Below are 17,841 nucleotides of genomic sequence, written 5' to 3'. Positions count from 1 at the left end.
TCTCTGATCTCATAAGAAACAGAATGGAATTTATATCTCAGACATTGATATAAATAGTAGTAAGTTATAATTCCATCCAAATGGGGGGGTAGAATTTACATTTCAGACATTTGGCTTAGAGCTTGACAGGACCTTCTGCCCCAAGTATAGGACTAGACATGAGAAAACCTATGTCTGTTAACTGAAACAGCACAGGGCCTGCCAGGCTAATGGGGGCTCAGTAACAGGGAGGCTGCTTCTCCCCACCCCCCACCCCTCAAGTTTGCCTCCACCTTCCCATCCTGGATATGTTGTGAGATAAGTGCATCAGGCACTTTTTTGGTTGGTTGGATTGGGTTGGTTGGTTGGATTGGGTTGGTTGGTTGGTTTGGGATGGGGGCGTGTGTGTGAATTTTGAAATTCAGACTCGCCTTCTGCCGGTTGGATTCCAGCAGCTTTAAGTATCCTTGGACTTTGCAGAAAGGGGCTCAAATCTGTAATATGCGTATAGCTGTGGCTCTTAGGAGAACACAGACATGCCTGTCATTACTGCTAATTGCAGTTCTACCACTGGGTGATCTGGGCTCCGGCTTCCTAGTTCTGTGATTGGTTAACCCAGTTCATAGTATCCGCTGCATAGGATACATTACAGTATCTTCCAGGCAGCTGCTCTTTAGGTAAATTAATACCTGGGGGTCGTTTTCCTTCTTTAGGAAATTTTAAGTACTGTAACAGGCTTTCATTTAAGGCTGTGCAAGGCTTATTTCACCAGGTTGCTATTTGGGAGTTTGAACAAAACAGCTTTATGAATAGTGACTGTAATACCTTTAATCTGCTAAACTTCCTGACGTTTTAAACTAAGTGGATGGCTGAGAATGAAATCAGGCTTTCCTGTGTCTCTGCTCTCTTCCTCTCCCCAGCCCTGCCTGTGCATCTTCAAGACCGAGGTGCTGGAGTACAAATTCTCTTTTGTTATTGAGGCACTGAACTAGAAAAGACCAGGAAACAACATGCCTTTTCCCCAGACTCCAAGTTTTGCAATGACCTGACCTGACCCACACCATTTTAAAAAACAAGTTTGGGAGTTTCCACTGTGGTGCAACAGGATCGGCGGCATTGATGGAGTGCCGGCACACAGGTTCGATCCCCAGCCCAGCATAGTGAGTTAAGGATCTGGCATTGCTGTAAAAGCAGCATAAGTCGCAACTGTGACTCCTGGCCTGGGAACTCCATATGCTGTGGGGCAGCCAAAAAAAAAAGTTTGAGTGAGGTTTCTACTTCCCATCAAAGCTTAGGTTTTTTTTTCTTTTTTTCTTTTTTTCTTTTTTTTTTAACCAGAGTGATTTTTGTCCTCATTATAGGGAAAAAAAACACATTTTATTATGGAAAAATAGGAAGTACAGATAAGCAAACAGTAGGGGAAAAAAGCAAAATGTCTTCCTGTCAAATGACCCAGTGAGATTCACTCTCAGCACCTTGGTGGCTTCCAGACTTTTCTCTACACATGTAAATGCTTGTACATTTCATTTTCTTTTAAAAAATCCAAAGAAAATTTTTGGCCGCACACATGGCATACAGAAGTTCTTAGGCCAGAGATCAAACCTACAGCATAACAGTAACCTGAGCCACAGCAGTGACGATGCCAAGTTCTTCACCACTGGGTCATCAGGGAACTCCTGAAAAAAATCAAAAATGTCTTCAGCTTGTGCTTCAAACCAGGCACCATTCTATGCTCCTTAGGTATATTGAGTCATGCAGTTTTTACAGGAACTCAGGAACTCTTGGAGTAAGAACCCGTTGGACAGATGATGAACCTGTTTAGGCATGTCCAAGGTCAGGCAGCTGGAAGCCCGGGATTGTGCCTCTGTGGCCCTTCATTTTATTTATTTATTTATTTTCTAGTCCAAGCTCTTGTTTTATTTTGGCCAATATAAACTGTAACAAAAATTAACTGGATGTCCAATATGTAAAACATGATAAAATTTCAGATGAAAATGGGTTTTCCCACACTCCTGGAACCTGGGACCTGGGACCATCTTGTGATATCCTATTTCAGTAGTATCCTTAGCATCAGTTGGCTCTGTGGCCATGGACAAGAAACTGTCCAGTTCTCTGTAGCCCCTGCTACTGATTCCCCACAGCATCCTTCTTCACTCATTAGGCTGACCTGACTTGACATCTGCAGGCATTTGTGGTGTGATCCCAAAGTAGGTGTGCAGGTCTGCAGGGGGCTGGACTGACACAACAGTGGTCCTTCGTTTTAACTGCTACACTGTAACCTCTAAAAAACGAAAAGCGTTTTATCCCCTGCTTTTGGAGTGTGACACTACTGCGTGAACATCTTTTCCTATCAGGATCCATCGGTGTCATTTTTGATGGCCACACAGTTTTCCTTTCTTTCGAGGAGCCACAGCTGAATTAGGTCTTTTCCTACTGAGGGTTGCCCAGGATGTTCCATTGTTATTACACACAACAATGCAGAGACCGTTCTTGGAGCTTAATGTATGCACACTCGTGTGAGCTGCAGATAAAGCCTGTATTTTATAGTTTCCTCATAATTCTGACATTTGCATGTGCAGATGACACCCTTGGGTCACTGTTAGGAGAACATAGGCTTGAGTATGTTCCTTGCTGGTGATGGGGCTGCCCTGAACCATTCACACACTTTTTGTCTCCATGCTCCATTGTTCCTGGTACCATGTTTGGGAGAAGATTGGCTGAAGAATGGAGTTTCTGTCTAGGTTCAGCTAGCTGCCCGCAGCTGAACCTACCAATTTCGTGTTAGTTTGCACTGTGCTCTGAATTGAATGAGAGTGTTTATCTTTCTCTCTGAACTCAAATGTGATGCAGAACTAGGATCTACCATGATGTGACCTACCCTAGGAGTTAACTACTGCAGTAGAGAGGCAGAGAGGAAGGGAAGAAAATAGAGGGCCCACTGGTTATATGTTGTTGGCAGTGTATTTACTCTTAATATTGGACCAGTTAAGTGGCTGTCAGTGAGGTAAAGAAAATTGTACCCAGTGTACCAAGTACCAGCCTCAAGGCCAAAACTCAGAGGTGATGAGGGTGTTTCAACACAGGTTCTGCTTAATAGGGTCTTACCAGCAGTGTGGCCTTGGGCTAGTTACTTCATCCACTGCTTCTTAACATCCCTAAGCAAGAATCATACCCCTAGACCAAGGAGCCCTTAACCCACCACTTCTTAATATCCTCATGTGTATTAGGGATAATAATAAATAGTGCATAGGGGATAATAACCTACTATGTAGGGAATATCAGAAAGATAAAATAAAACTAGAGAATTTAGCACAATAACCACCACGATAAAAACTCAAAGAGTTCCTGTCATGGCTCAGTGGAAACGAATCTGACTAGCATCCATGAGGATGCAGGTTCTATCCCTGGCCTCACTCAGTGGGTTAAGGATCCAGTGTTGGCATGAGCTGTGGTGTAGGTCGCAGACATGTCTCGGATCCCGTGTTGCTGTGGCTCTGGTGTAGGCTGGCAGCTATAGCTCCAATTCCACCCCTGCACTGGGAACCTCCATATGCTGCACCTATGGCCCTGAAAACAAAACAGAAAAGAACTCAATAAAAGTGAGAGCTTAGAAATCCCAGGAAGATACTGACTTATGAATCAGACAAACCTGTTCTTTAGCACTTATAAGCTACATGACCTTCAGCAACTTACCCTTCCAAGGTACAGATCATCTGTGAGTCAGGATGATATTATCTGTCTTACTAGAGTGGTTTGAGTTTTGATAGCAACCACGTACATCCCCGGTACACTGTTGGTTTTCAGTACCTGCAGCAAAATTACTACGAGCCAGTCACTCTGTTTTAATTTCTCTTCCTTAATTTCTCTTCCTTCATTCAAAACAGTTTTTCTCTTAGAAATTGATGGGCAAATGGAAGGAGTTTAATTCTTAACCAGTTTGTAACTTTTCAGCTAGCCTCTCCACTAGGCAAATACCTAAAATGAGTTGGGCTGTTTGCCAGACTAACTTTTCTTTTCCCTTTTGACTTCGACAAGATTGTGGTGGAGAGATGGTGAACCTATTTTATAGTCCCTATAAACTCAGAAGGGAAACCGTGAAATACCAAGCTAAGGGTACAGCTTTCCTTACAAGAGGCTTAGAGCGGTAGGAAGGGTTCCGTGGGATGAGCTATTTACAGCGTTGGGTACCACACCTGACAGCTAGAAAGTCTGCTGTAAATTCAGGGGCTGTCCCCAGCAGGGCACAGATGGAACCTGAGTCAGTTCCACAAGGCACATGATTTCCTTTTGAAAAGGGATTTCAGCAGGAGATCTAGGGGTGTAGACATGCAAGATGTTCATGCTTGGAGGGTTTTAGGGAAACCCTGAGGTGGCAGTCAGCTCCATTGAACAGGCTGACATTCCAAGAGCCACTGTCAGTTACTGATTGATTGTCCAAACCCAGGTCCCCATCACTGTTTTCTCCACTGCTCTGCTGTGTGCCTCCCCCAAGGTGAGAGCTGCGTGACCTGGGAGCTTCCAGGTGCCTGGAGTAAAGTGAGACTGGAGCCGCCCCCCTGCTGGCTGGGATCACAGCCCGCCCAAGGCTGCCCGTGATTAGTACCTACGTGTTTCCTCTCTGGTCTCTTCCCCTCTCTCATTATCTCATCCTGTGCTGCTCATCCTCAAGGATGTCCTTGCAGCTGGAGCCACATGAGAAAAAGCCAAAGAGTGGCTTTGAAATATTTTATTCATTATCCATCCATCTTCTTAGAGATAGATAAATAGTCCAGCTGCAAAAATTAATATTCAAACCTTTAGGATTCTCCCTGTGTAGCCATAACACCGTTATCAAATACAACCTCTAATAGCCAGGGATATTATTTTAAATTTACTTTTTTTTTTTTTTTTTTTGCTTCTTAGAAGAACAAATTGCCATGTGAATTTCCTTCTTTTTAAATATATATGTATATTTTCTTCTAAATAACCAGGTTTCTTTTTTTTAATTTTTATTACCACGACCAAATATGCAAGAAGGCATAAACCTAAATTGTTCCCTAAACACCAGATGAACTAACTTTCCAATCTGTTGTTACTTCTTACTGCTCCTGGAGGCATTGACAGGAATCTCTGTGGCTATCGTTAGCCAAGTGTGTTTAGGATGGGATTTATGGAATAATTTAGATTTTTATTATGTGGAAAGCTATATCTAAGCACAAATGTAAACATTTTCACTCAATTATCAACTTTTAGCATTGCATAGCATGCCTGCACCGGTAACCTGGGCACAGATTTTTCTGACTTTATATGCGGTAATCTCCTCTTCTCCCCTCTGATGTGTTCCCACAGCTTCCTCTCCTTTTCTTTCATGGCATGTGTCATGAAAGAAAGGTTTGCAATTATTTTATTTATTATTTATTTATTTATTTATGTTCGTCTTTTTTTCTAGGGCCGTACCCACGGCATATGGAGGTTCCCAGGCTAGGGGTCTAATCAGAGCTGTAGCCACCGGCCTATACCACAGCCACAGCCACACCAGATCCGAGCCGTGTCTGCAACCTACACCACAGCTCACAGCAATGCCGGATCCTTAACCTACTGAGCGAGGCCAGGAATCGAACCTGGAACCTCATGGTTCCTAGTCGGATTCATTAACCACTGAACCACGACAGGAACTCCAGGTTTGCAATTAAATGTATTTGTTTTTTATTTGCTTGCCTGACATCCCACAAACACCGTAATATAAGTTCCCTTGGGGAGAGAGTGAGACCTTTTCTTTTTGCATACAACCATTTTCCCCAGCACAGTGTCTGACACAGACATCTGCCCCCTAAAATCACAAACCCAAACTTTTGGTCCTCAATCCAACCTCAGAGATGCCTATTCTAACAGTGGACTCCAAATCAACTCCAAAATGGCAGCACTTGCCAAAAAGGACACATGGGGTCAAAGTTATTTTCCATGATAACAACTCAAGATTTATAGATTTTACTACCTCTCATCTCATTTAATTCTCCCGTTGTGGCTCAGCGGTAATGAACCCGACTAGGATCCATGAGATTGCGGGTTCAATCCCTGGCCTCACTCAGTGGGTTAAGGATCTGGCATTGCCGTGAGCTGTGGTATAGGTTGCAGATGCAGCTCGGATCCCGTGTTGCTGTGGCTCTGGTGTAAGCCGGCAGCTACAGCTCCGATTGGATCTCTAGCCTGGGAACTTCCAGATGCCTCGGGATGCGGCCCTAAAAAGGCAAAAATAAATAAATAAAGTCGGCACCCATCTGGTATTTTAACAAGAACGGTTACTAGGAATGTACTAGAAGCCATGAGATCATAGAATTTGGTAACAGGGCGGATCTAAATTAGACCAAGTCCAAGAGTATTAGAAGCAGCCAAGGGACTTTGGGATGACTTGTTTCTGGCCCTCGCCCACTAAATGTCTTAGTGGCGTCTCTTGTCATAGTGACCTGGAAATGTTCACTGCTCTAAGCATGTGGAGTCATGGAGACTAAATAGGACTTGGGATCTGAAAGCATGGGCTTCAACCTGACCCTTAGCAGTTGAATGAATCTGAGCAAGACTTCTGGATTCTCTGAGTTCCCGTTTGTTTTTCTGCAGCCTAAGGATATTAATATATATTGGCACAGTTGTGAGAATTAAATGAGATGGGAGGCAGTGAAATCTATAAATCTGAGTTATTGTTATCATGGGAAATAACTTTGGCCCCACCTGTCCTTGTGGCAAGTGCTGCCATTTTGGAGTTGATTTGTAGTCAATTAGCACCCTGTTAGAATAGGCATCTCTGAGGTTGGATTGCGGACTGAAAATCTGAGTTTGTGATTTTAGGGGGCAGATGCTGGCTCCTGGGGTCTTGTTCTCTAGCTTCCTCTAAGCGTTTGTTAACACGCCTTTGGTTTCAGATTCGGGATGGGAGAAGAATAAACACAGATAACAGATTGGATACTCTTCCTGATGAATAAAGCCTTTTGTTTGGAGATGGAGGAGTGTGTGTGTACTTTTCCTAGCAAGTACCCACAAGTGTGGGCTCCACACAATCCCAAGAATTAACCAATTGAAGGTGACAGAAAGTGCAACCCCACAAGATAAAACACGACATGCAGTGCACTCTGTCTTTGTAATAAGACTGGAGGCAAAAGAGGTGGATGGACCCACAATCTGTAAATGCCAAGAGCAAGCTGAGCATGGACCAGGGAGAAGCAGAGCACCACAACAGGAAAGGGGGATTTTTACTTATACGATTGGTCCTAAGTGAGCCCTAGAAAAGGGCTGGGGAGATGGAGGTGTAGAGGTGCACTGACATCGCCAAAGCTTTTTTTTTTTTGGCTTCTTAGGGCCTCACCTGCGGCATATGGAGGTTCCCAGTCTAGGGGTCCAATCAGAGCCACAGCTGCCGGCCTACACCCCAGCCACAGCAACTCAGGATCCCAGCTGCGTTTGCAACCTACATCACAGCTCACAGCAACGCCAGATCCTTAACCCACTGAGTGAGGCCAGGGATTGAACCCGCAACCTCATGGTTCCTAGTCGGATCCGTTTCCTCTGCGCCACTATGGGAACTCCTCTAGAGCTCTTTTATCAAAACCACACCAGGATCATCTGTTACTAATGGGTTGGAGATTCCAGATGTTACCGACCAGGGTTCTTGGACTCCCTCATCACTAGAAATTGATAAGAGGCCAGACAAGGAATTGAGGCAAGGTTTTATTGGACCTCGTGCAGCAGCAGGAGGAATAAAAACAAGTAACAGGTTCCTTTGCTCCCTTTCTGAGGTGGGGAGCAGCAAGCTGATAACTTAAATGGGGTGAGTGTAGAGGTGGGTCTGGCAGAGGGGTTATTTGGGTGGTCCGCCCACCCTTTTGGTGATGCTGTGTGCAAGGTGCATGCACAGCACCCTGCTTTTGATCCCAGCACCTCAGAAGTGGCGGTTGGGTTTTTGGTCTATTTGTATATTTTTGTTCATAATGTGCCTCAACTGTGCATGCGCATTTTGAGTTCCTTAAAATTTCTTTGTTGGGAGGCATTTGTCCAGGTGCAGCACTGTAGCGAAGGGTCCCAGGTACCAGCCTGTCTTACAGAGGGTGGACTTTCTTTTCCATTGACACCCTCCTCTGCCTGGGCAAGCATGGTAGCCTCCCTTTAGCTCCTCAGCCACATAGCTTTTCCTTCCGTCTGGCCTTGGCACAGGTGATACCTTCCTGCCTGGAACCACCTGGCTTTCCTCTTTTTGATGGCTGGCTCCCTCTCATCTTTTGCATCTTAGCTTAAATATCACTTCCAGTGTTGCCTTTCTGGACCACTCTATTTCAAGGAAGTGCCGCCTGTGACTTTCTCTCCCTGTGCTCTGTTTATTTCCTTTGTCACTTTTCCCGTAGCACTGGAATGACTTTCCTTGTCTGTCTTCTCTGAGTAAATAGCTCCATCAGGGCTAGGGCATCTTCTTTGCCTCACCCTTATATCCCTGGTGTCCAGGCTGGAGTCTGCTGCAGGTTAGGTACTAAGTGACTATTTGTTAAATGTTGTTCATTTTCTACCTCAAAGCTACCTAGTGTCTTATGATTTCTGTTAAAACACACAAACTTCCGGAGTTTCCATTGTGGCTCAGCAGTAGCAAACCCAACTAGGATCCGTGAGGATGAGGGTTCAATCCCTGGCCTCATTTCAGTGGTTTTCTGTTTTCTCTAATTATATGCTGTAGTCTAAGAATAAAGTTGTATTCTACTCTTTGATACCTGGGTACAGTTGATCAGCTACTTTTTGGTTTAGAGAAATGGCTCTATGAGTTAACCTAAGAACCTTGAAATCACTGATAACATTGTTTTTATGGAGAAAAATGCAGTGAGTTCTAGAAGGCCTTCGGAATTTGGCCTGTTGGGAAACCAGGGTCAGGAATGACAAGGGAAGATTGGAGTTTTGAAAAGAGCCAAAGGGCATCTCTCAGAGAGTTAGTTGACCTACCTTCCTTTTCTATCCCCTCATGTTGCTGGGTCTCTTAACCACATGGATTATTGCCCTTTAGAGCATGGAAAGGCCCTAGCTAAATCTGAACCTTTATTTATTTATTTTTAATTAAAAAAAAAAATTAGGTCTTTTTAGGACCACAGCCGCAGCATATGGAAGTTCCCAGGCTAGGGGTCAAATCTGAGCTGCAACTGCCAGCCAACACCACAGCCACAGCAATGCAGGATCCGAGCCACGTCTGTGACCTACACCACAGCTCAGGGCTGTGCCGGATCCATAACCCACTAAGCGAGGTCAGGGATCGAACCTGAGTCCTTCTGGATCCTAGTTGGGTTCATTACTGCTGAGCCATAACAGGAACTCCCTGAATCTGAACCTTTAGCTGTGAAGAATTCAGAGTGTTTCTTACTAAAGATGTGATCTCAGAGTTCCCTGGTGGCCTAGCAGTCAAAGGATCCAGTGTTGTCACTGCTGTGGCTCAGGTCACTGCTGTGGCTCGGGTCCTGGCCTCCTGCATGCTGCAGCTGCAGCAAAAGTATAAAAAAAAAAAGATGTGATTCTTACTTTTAACCCCAGAAAGAAGACTAAGACCTTTTTAAACTACATTGTCTTATACAATAAAATCACCCTTGAAAATATTGTACGTGATTGGAATTACGTATTTAGTGTTGAAGGAGATTGACACAAACTTTTATTTATTTTTTTGGCCACATCCAGAGGCATGTGGAAGTTCCAGGGCCAGGGATCGAACCTGAGCCACAGCAAAGATAATGCTGCATTCTTGCCCCACTGAGTCCCAAGGGAACTCTTACACAAACTTTTATTCAAGGAGAAACTGCATTATTCACATCCTTTCTCAGAGTGAAAGCCAGGAAGCTTACAGCAACTTGCCAGGCCCTCCTCAGACACCCTCCTCCCTCCCTTCCCGCCTCTGAGCTGACCTGACCTCCTAGGCTCCCTTTGCTTCGGTGGTTACTTTCCTCTTGCCACATTAGGCTTCGGGTTCGCAGAATGAATGTGCAAGTTGTATCCTGTCTCAGGACCTTTGCACTGACCTTTTCTCTTGGAAGGCTCTTACCTCCAGATACTCGCCTAACCAGCTCCCACACTTCTTTCAGATCCATAATAGCCATCCCTTCAACAGGCCTTCCCTAACCACCCGGGGTTTGTCAGACACCCCTCCTCGACAAACCACACCCTCTTCCCTACCTTTCTTTTTCCACTTAGCTTTTATCCCTATAACATACTGTATACTTTACAATTTGTCTCATTCATTTTATAAATGTACGACTAAACAGTCACTTCTGTTAGAGGAAGACATTTTTTGTCTATTTTGGTGACTGGTGTATGGCAGGTGCTCAGTAAATATTGGTTAGTTGAATGAACAAATGGAATGAATAAATGAATGAACGGACAACCCTTAGAGATTTGGGGCAGTTAACCTGGATTTTGACATATTTGCTTAAAACAGAGAACAGCTGCAGCAACCAGTAGAATTTTTTTTTATTTGTGTGTGTATGTGTATATGTGCATATGCATATATGTGTTTATGTATGTATGTTCCCATATACAGAGTCAGTCCACCCAAAGTAACACAGAGGTCAGCCGGATTCTCAAACAAATCGTGCTTTAAAAACAAATTTAGTTCCAGAGAGCGTGTAGAAGGCAAGAGGCATGGTTTAAAGTGTCTTTGTCCGCCAGAGCTTGGGTCCATCCTGGCTTTGTCTCAATAAATCTGGACGACTCAGGCCTCCCTGGAGCTCACCCCTCCCCCACCGGGCCCCTCCCTTCCATTCTCCGCTGAAGATGCTGGCCCCAGTTTTTCACCTGGGGCAGGGCCTTGCGGCATTGCGATGTGAAAGATTAACTTTGGTTGGGACTCCTTCAAGATTAGAATCTCTGCTCCTGGACACGTTAGCGTTTTCATTCACCTGGGAAGCCCATGAGACCCTCCTCGCTTCCTCTGAGCTGACCTTTTATATCCCCCCCTTTTGGGTGGGGGAGGAAGGGCTCTTCATTCCACCTTTGAAAGGCCTCTGTTTGCTGAGCAAACCGCCACATAGAGACCTCGCTTGGGGTCAGTTAGTGCTTCCTCCCCCAGCCACCCACCCCCAGCACACACACACAACCCCTACTCCCTTGTCATATTGGAGAGGCAGCGCAGGTCACGGGGAGAGCCTTTCTCGGGAGGGGGAGAGTCTTTGAAAGCTGCCCCGAGCCAACTGGTAGGATTTTTGGAGAGGGAGTAGGGGTTTTAGAGAGCAGCTTAATCCTCCTTCATTTTGAAAGAAAAGCTTGTGGCTATAACATTATTTTGCTTTTGAATTCTCGATAGTAAAACAGTTGTTCATTGTTCAGAGCATCTGTTTACATAGTTCCTTCTGAATTCCTTGATTACAGGTTTTAATAGGGATTAGTTGGTGCAACCCCTTCCCATCCCAGAATCCGGAGTCTCTCCCATCCCACCTCCCCTCCCAGCCTCTGTACCACAGTGTTTAAAGTAGCCATGCATAGACCAAGCTTCTATTAAAAAAAAAAAAAAAAAAAAAAAAGATGAGAAAGTAATGCATATTATTGTTGGCACTGCATCAAAATTGACATCACCGGAAATAATGTATGTCATCGTTAACTACACACATAGGTATCTTTTCCCTCTTGGGTTCAGAAGTTATCTCTGTAGACTAATCATTTCAATCAAATGCTTTGCATTCAGTTCTTGGTGGAATGAGCTAAGAAATGTTACTGTCAGTGGTGTCTGTGTCATTACTAACAGTAGCAGTTTGGGCCGAAAAGACTTTTTCCAACATTTTAGCACAGTCCACAGGGGTTTAGAATATTTTTTCGCGTCTAGATTTTATTCAGCTTGACCAGCTGTTACAGACTCCCTTGGGACCATATTGAGGGCCCTTCCACTAGGTGCTTTACGGTAACGGTTTCCGAGTTTGGTGTTAGCTTTTGCTTCGCTGAAACTTTTCACAGCTGACTTGATACTAGTGCTCTGGCCTGACCTCTCGCTCCTTCAGCACTTTAGGGGTTAATTTTGTTGGTGGATCCGGTTTCTTTCCTGGGCAGGGGAAGGGTGATCCCCTTCTAGCTGGTACTTTAGTAGCGGAGTTGCTGGGTGCCTGGGATTCCCCTGACGGCTGGCTGGCGGTGTGGGCTGGCTCCACTGGCTGGCTGGCTGGCTGGCCGACAGAGTTGCCATCGTGAGTTCATTCAGCTTCTTTGTCTGCTTTCTCTAAGGACCACAATGTAGTGAAATGCTCTGGCCTAGGAACCTTACAAGGTAGGACGATATCCTAAAATTTCTAGGGCCCGGGGCGGGGTGTGGTGCTTGTATTGCCTTGTTTCCTTGGATGCCGGGCAGAGCAGCCGGTGGTGTAGCTGCCAAAAATCCCCGTGGGCTAAGTAGTGGGGAAGCCACTGGTCGGGAAATTCAGCATCCTTTTCCTTCCCAGCCCCATCCCCTTTCATTTTAACCCTGATAGTCTTAGAGGCAGCCAGAGCATTACCCAAATGTCCTTGGTCCACCTGGACACTTGGGTAATGTCACGATTTTCCAGACCATCTTATCAAATTAGGCTGCTGAGACCAAAAAACTGGCTGTTGGTCACCAGATGTCTTAGGTCCTTATTCCATTCTTTTTTAGGGAGACCTTTGAGTCTGAGGGGAAGGGAGAACTGAAGGCAATATGGGCCCCGAGCAAGGGCTGCTGGTGGTTCAGATACCCTGGTTAAAAAGACTTGCAGTTGGAGGTTTGTTTGGAACTTAAGAAGCTGGTTGAACTTGTGGTTGTGTTTACTAATATCGCAAATTTCCAGGTGGTTTTTGTTTTTTTCTGGAAACTAGGCTCCGGGGAGATGGCATAGCTTTAAGTAGGAGTACTTTTCTTGTTTGTTAAGGCTGCTATAAAGCTGCCCAAAGAGGAGCGTTTCTATTTTTAAGCCAGACAAGGGAAAGAGAAAAACAATGTTCATTACCACGTATGACTTGTCAAGCATCTAAGAGACATTTTTCTCACTTAATTTTTCTTGCAAAGCCAACAATATTATGTTTTCACTTTGAGGTGAAGCATTGGGAAACAAGAGAGGTTAAGGAACATGCCCAAGGTCACACAGATCCTAGGCAAAGCTGGGATTGGAACCCAGGTCCATTTTGCGACTCTGCCTTCCTTGTTGGGTTTGGCAGACGGCTCGGGATGGTTTTATCTGTCAGCTTACCTGTGGGTTCAGCTGGATGGCAGACACTTTTGGTGCAGAGGGCTCACCAAGGTGCACATGATACTGGTATGCATGGCCTGCCTGGGCCTCTCAAATTCTGCTTGTTTCGGGAGGGAGGGACTGGGATATTAAGAAGCAACTCTGCTTTGGCAGCGGGACCTACCTGAGAGTTCGCTCATCTCCTTTGGACTCCTGGATGGATCTGTAAATGCATTTGTGCTTATATCTGGTTCAGGGGTGGAAGCCCAAGTGAAAGTCCAATCTGGGAAGGACAGTGGCCTTGGGGTTGGCCTTGGGCTGCTGGATCTGCGCCCTGGAACTCTCGGCTCCTCCTGAGAAGCTGGATTTATTGAGTCCTGCGGCGGGTGGGGGAGTGTTGTACACCCAGCATGTTAATGCTGACCCAGGCTTGGCACTAGCTGCTCACGTGTGTGCCAAGGGTGGCTAATTAGCTGGAGATGAGCTGCTGCTGGGTCGCAGAGCTGATTTTGAGTGTCTGTTTCTTAAGTTTCATTCCCATCTCTTTGCCCCAGAAGGGGTACCTTAAGGACAACCCCTTAAAGGAGTGTGGAAAACCCACCGTCTTAGCTTCCCTGAGGCAACTGCAGTTCTGTCTGTGCATTCAGGATCCTAGACTGTGAGTATATGTGGGTGGGTGGTGTTAACAGCAGAAGTCTTGGGACCCCCCCCAGAGCCCCCCTCCACCTGCTGTAGACCTAGGGCAGCCAGTCAATGCCCTGTCTGGAATTTGGGCACCCTCCCCCCTTAACTACTTGGGGATGTTTGAAAAATAATTGGATTACATTGAACAGAATCCTGGGCTTTGGGGATAACAAGTGGGAGTTCGGAGGTCTTACATGACTGTGATCTTCTGAAAAGCATCTTCGCCTCTGCTCTTAGGTTGAATGAATGTGGCTAGGAAGAGTTTGGGTTTCAGAACCAGGCAGATCTAGGTTCAGAGCCAGCTCCACTTATTAGCTCTGGCACTGTAGACAGGTCACCATAGCACCTGTAAGCCTCAGTTTCCACTTCAATAAAAAGGGAATATTAAGTTTGTGCCTTAAAGGGTAATAGGCGTGTGGGAGATAATGTATGTCAAGGGTTTAGCAAAGTGTCTGGAGCCCGCTATTAAAACTTCCCAGCTTCTGTGGGTGTTTGCTATTATTTTCATTAATGATGTTGCATATGCTGAATTCTGTTGATGTTTAGGGTACACATATATCTTCTGGTAAACAGAACAGCAGGAGGAAGGAGTTGGTTGAGATTTTTGGCAAAAGCCAGCCAGCAGTGAACCAAGTGTCAGCAGCCTCCGATGGCGGAGCCTTGGAGGAGAGAGGCCTTTGTGTAGCCGAGGCCAGCAGACACGCCGGTGCCTATTGTAACAATGAGGGTATGAGGCATCTGGACCAGAGTTCTGGGGTTTCTAGCCCAACCAGCTCCTGGAGCCAAAGGAGGAATTTCACGCTTACTCAGGGGACCACCTACTTGTTGAAGGAATGAGTTACCAAAATGGGACAAAGGTGCCGTGGGGTGAAACTCAACCCTGGGCATTCTGAGTGCTACTAAATCCCCTTGGAGCCTTCTTTATGGGGTTCCTGTTTCCCTCTCTCCACCTCAAATGCTTGGCCTTGCACCTGGCACCGTCTGTACAAGCTGCTTCTCTCCTGGGACGCTGCCCATTTATGGCAGTTGAAGCAGCAAGTTCTTGCACTAGAACTTGAGCATCTATTTCATATTATGGGCCTGCATCTCCTTCCCGTGGCCCTCGCAAAGTCCCAGGGTCCCCGACGACAGCTAACAGGGCCTGGTTATCTCCTCTGTGCCTGGAGATCTGATCTGGTCCCTACAAAAAGGCTAATGAGGGCTGGGTGTTAATTAGCACCAGATTGCACAGGAGGAAGCCTAGGTCTCCTGAAGGCAGAGGCGCTCTGACAGAGTAAGCGGCAGAGCCAGGGTTCAAATGTCCATCTATTTTGCTTTTTTCTCCAGAGCTTGTACTGCCTCCATCCAGAGCTCTGGGGTTTATAGTACCCTGGCCCACTGCTCAATGAGACTAAATGGACCGGGATCAGTATCTAATTCTGCCCTTGCTTGAATTCGAGCTCAGGGTCTGAGTCATTTTGCACCAGAACAGCAAACCATGTAGACTGATTCCAGGGGTGAATCCTAGAGGGATGTCTTGCTTGCTTTTTTCAAGTAATCATCTTTTTTTTTTTTTTTTAGTGTAGAAACTTTAAAGTCCTAAAACACGTGATAGATATTCATGAAAATGTGTCCAGTGGTTGAACACTCTTGGATCTGTGTTTGGATCCCAGCCTCAAACATTTCCTAGTTGCATGACCTTTATATGACCTTTGGGCCTGCCTTCCCAAGCCTCAGTTGTCTCATCTGTAGAATGGGCATAGATGTAGTCTCCATCTCATGGTACCCAGGGGAAAATGTAAGTGAGCCCTCAATCATTATTTTTATCATAGAGTTGGGGGGATTTAAAAAAAGAATGCAAGTCAGGTAATTAGCATGGGGTCTGGCACAGCTTTAAACTTCAATTAAAGTTGGCCTCTTATCATTCTCAGATAAGCAGTGAAAGGCAGGATTCCGCAAGAGTCCTGTTGCATCCTTTGAAAGTGGATTTTTCTTAATAGGCCCAGCAGTGGTTAGAGGAGGTGATGCTCCCAAGGAGATCTCCTGGGGAGGAAATAGTTAACATACCTGTCTGGTGGGAAATGGAGGTGGCCAAACCCTTTCGCTTCCCCCAGGGGTTACCGCTAAGCCCCGGTTGGGCTTGCTCACTCATCCACACCAAAGGATCTCATTCCGCCGGCCCTGGGGTTTCACAGGAACAATTGCCTTGAACAATAGCCAGAAAACAAGTTCCACCAGTCTGGGCTTTAGCAAGTGAATGCAGCTGTCTCACGGGGCCACCGGGCCCTAGAAATGGGCTCTGCTGTGATTCTGGAGCTGAACTAGAAATGCAAGCAGGTAAGGCCCCAACACAGTCCTTGCTGGCTCTGCAGCAGTTTAGTCACCAGGAGAGAGGCAGAGAGTGAGGCGGGTTGCCAGCCCAGGCTGTTTCTGAGAATGGTTAGGGCCTTCTGGGGTTGGGGGGGATCCGGATCCATTGCTTTGTGAAGGCTGCTTCTGAGAACTCTAGTTACAGCACTTCATCTCTGCTAACCTGCTGGTGTTTATTAGGGGCAGAGAATGAATATTTATCTGCAATCTGATTTTTTACAACATCATTTAGGCATGTCTCGCTTCCTTGCATAAACAACACTATCTCACAGGGAGTCCGTTTGGAAAATGTAATGACCCTCCAGATCCTTCAGTAACTCCTCTTCTCCGAGTCAGTCTTTTGCTGAAAGCCAGGCTTTTTTGTGCCTGGGCGTGTAAATCCTAGTGGAAGAAATTTGTTTAATCACCCCTCTAACCTTGGGATTTGGTTTTGCCTTTTTGCTCCATAGGAGATGAAGTTGTACATATAATATAACATTGATTCAGAACCATTACCGCTTCCTGCTGTTAAGGTGAAGTTGTAGGTTTAATACCACATCAGTTCGGAACGATTCCCTTGTTTCCTGATGTATCTAGAATACTCCCCAGAAGAACTCGATATTAAAATTTTCTCCAAGTTAGAGGTGATGTCTCAGGGGGCCCTGGTGAAAGCAGATTTCCCTCCTTGGTTCTGTGGAATGTGAACTCCCCACAGCAGTGAGAAAAACAGGGAGTGTGAGAAGCTGGAAGAATTTATGATTCTCTCACCTGCGTTTTTCATAGCAGCTAGCTTGTGTTTGGACTGTTAAGACTGTGCTTTAAGCCCTCTGAGTGGCATTTGAATTCCTGACACAGTGATGTCAGCATCTCTTGAAAGACTCTGAAACTGGATCTCCTTGTTTTATGGGCCTTTCCATTTTGAATGGATTTTCTGGTCACTGGGAAACCTTGACTGGTTAACATGCAGTGTTGTGGCCACGCTGAGATCTCAGTGATCATATACTTGGTTGCTGTCAGCTGATGGGGGTTCTTTTGAGATTAGACTGGTTAGCAGACAGAGATTTCGAAGCTCATCTACATGCACATCCTTTCTGAAGAGAGTCAGGAGACGCAGTTGAATCCTATCCTGATGAGCTCTGGGCCCTCAGCCTCCATTTCATCCCCTGGAAAATGGGAGGTGGAATCATAGGTACCATGCCTAGTACAGTGCCTGGCGTTTGATAAATACCATCAAGGCTGGCTTTAAATATTCGATCAGATTGCATCTCATTCCTTCGTGGATAAATAGTGTGGTCTAAGGAAGACACTGTGGTGAATTGGGTTGTGCTGCTTCTCTAGGAGGGCTTGCAAACTCAAATTGCAGGGCCAAGCAGGTAGTGTGTATGAGTGTGCAAAGGCTCGGATGGGAGTGGTGTGAAATGCGAAAGCCCATCTCTGCCTAGAGAGGACCATTAGTACTCAGGACTAGCTAATCATCTCTTAGGTATAACGTATTGGCACCTATTCCAAATACGTCAAGGACTCTGGGCCAGGGGCCGGGAGGGGCTTTAAAAGTAATTCTTCAAGGGGTGAAATCAGCAACAGAGAAGCCCAGAGACTAGGAAGTGGGGTTCCCTCTTTGGCAGCTTTTGGTGAATGGGAGGAGATGCTCTGACCAGTGGGGACCTTCAGTGTGTCTCTTTGCCTCCACCAGCTT

General features: G+C 45.8%; 1 protein-coding gene across 39 annotated transcripts in view; it reads left to right on the top strand.

Annotated features, from left to right (window-relative positions):
* The window catches only part of NAV2 (neuron navigator 2), an 820,834-nt gene that overhangs the window by 711,958 nt on the left and 91,035 nt on the right, over positions 1 to 17,841 (top strand). For 5 of the 39 annotated variants that reach the window (XR_014837192.1, XM_085011783.1, XM_085011775.1 and 2 more), the window contains exon 1: positions 11,900 to 12,220. The exons of 23 other annotated variants lie outside the window; for them this stretch is intronic. Coding sequence is in view for 8 of the 16 variants with exons in the window: in XM_085011783.1 (XP_084867909.1) it covers positions 12,195 to 12,220 (26 nt within the window). In the remaining 8 variants the exon portion in view is untranslated. Of the gene's footprint in view, positions 1 to 11,899; positions 12,221 to 13,308; positions 13,792 to 16,022; positions 16,134 to 17,841 lie in introns of those variants that run through there. 11 more of the 39 variants (XM_085011784.1, XM_085011780.1, XM_085011778.1 and 8 more) reach the window with 6 other exon arrangements.

This window comes from Sus scrofa, chromosome 2 (genome assembly GCF_054392235.1).
Source record: "Sus scrofa isolate SSC_HxYL_T2T_F1_AM1 chromosome 2, Sscrofa_HxYL_maternal_Yorkshire_Landrace_v2.0, whole genome shotgun sequence".
Lineage (NCBI taxonomy): Eukaryota > Metazoa > Chordata > Mammalia > Artiodactyla > Suidae > Sus > Sus scrofa.
This window is presented reverse-complemented; position numbering and strand designations above follow the sequence as displayed.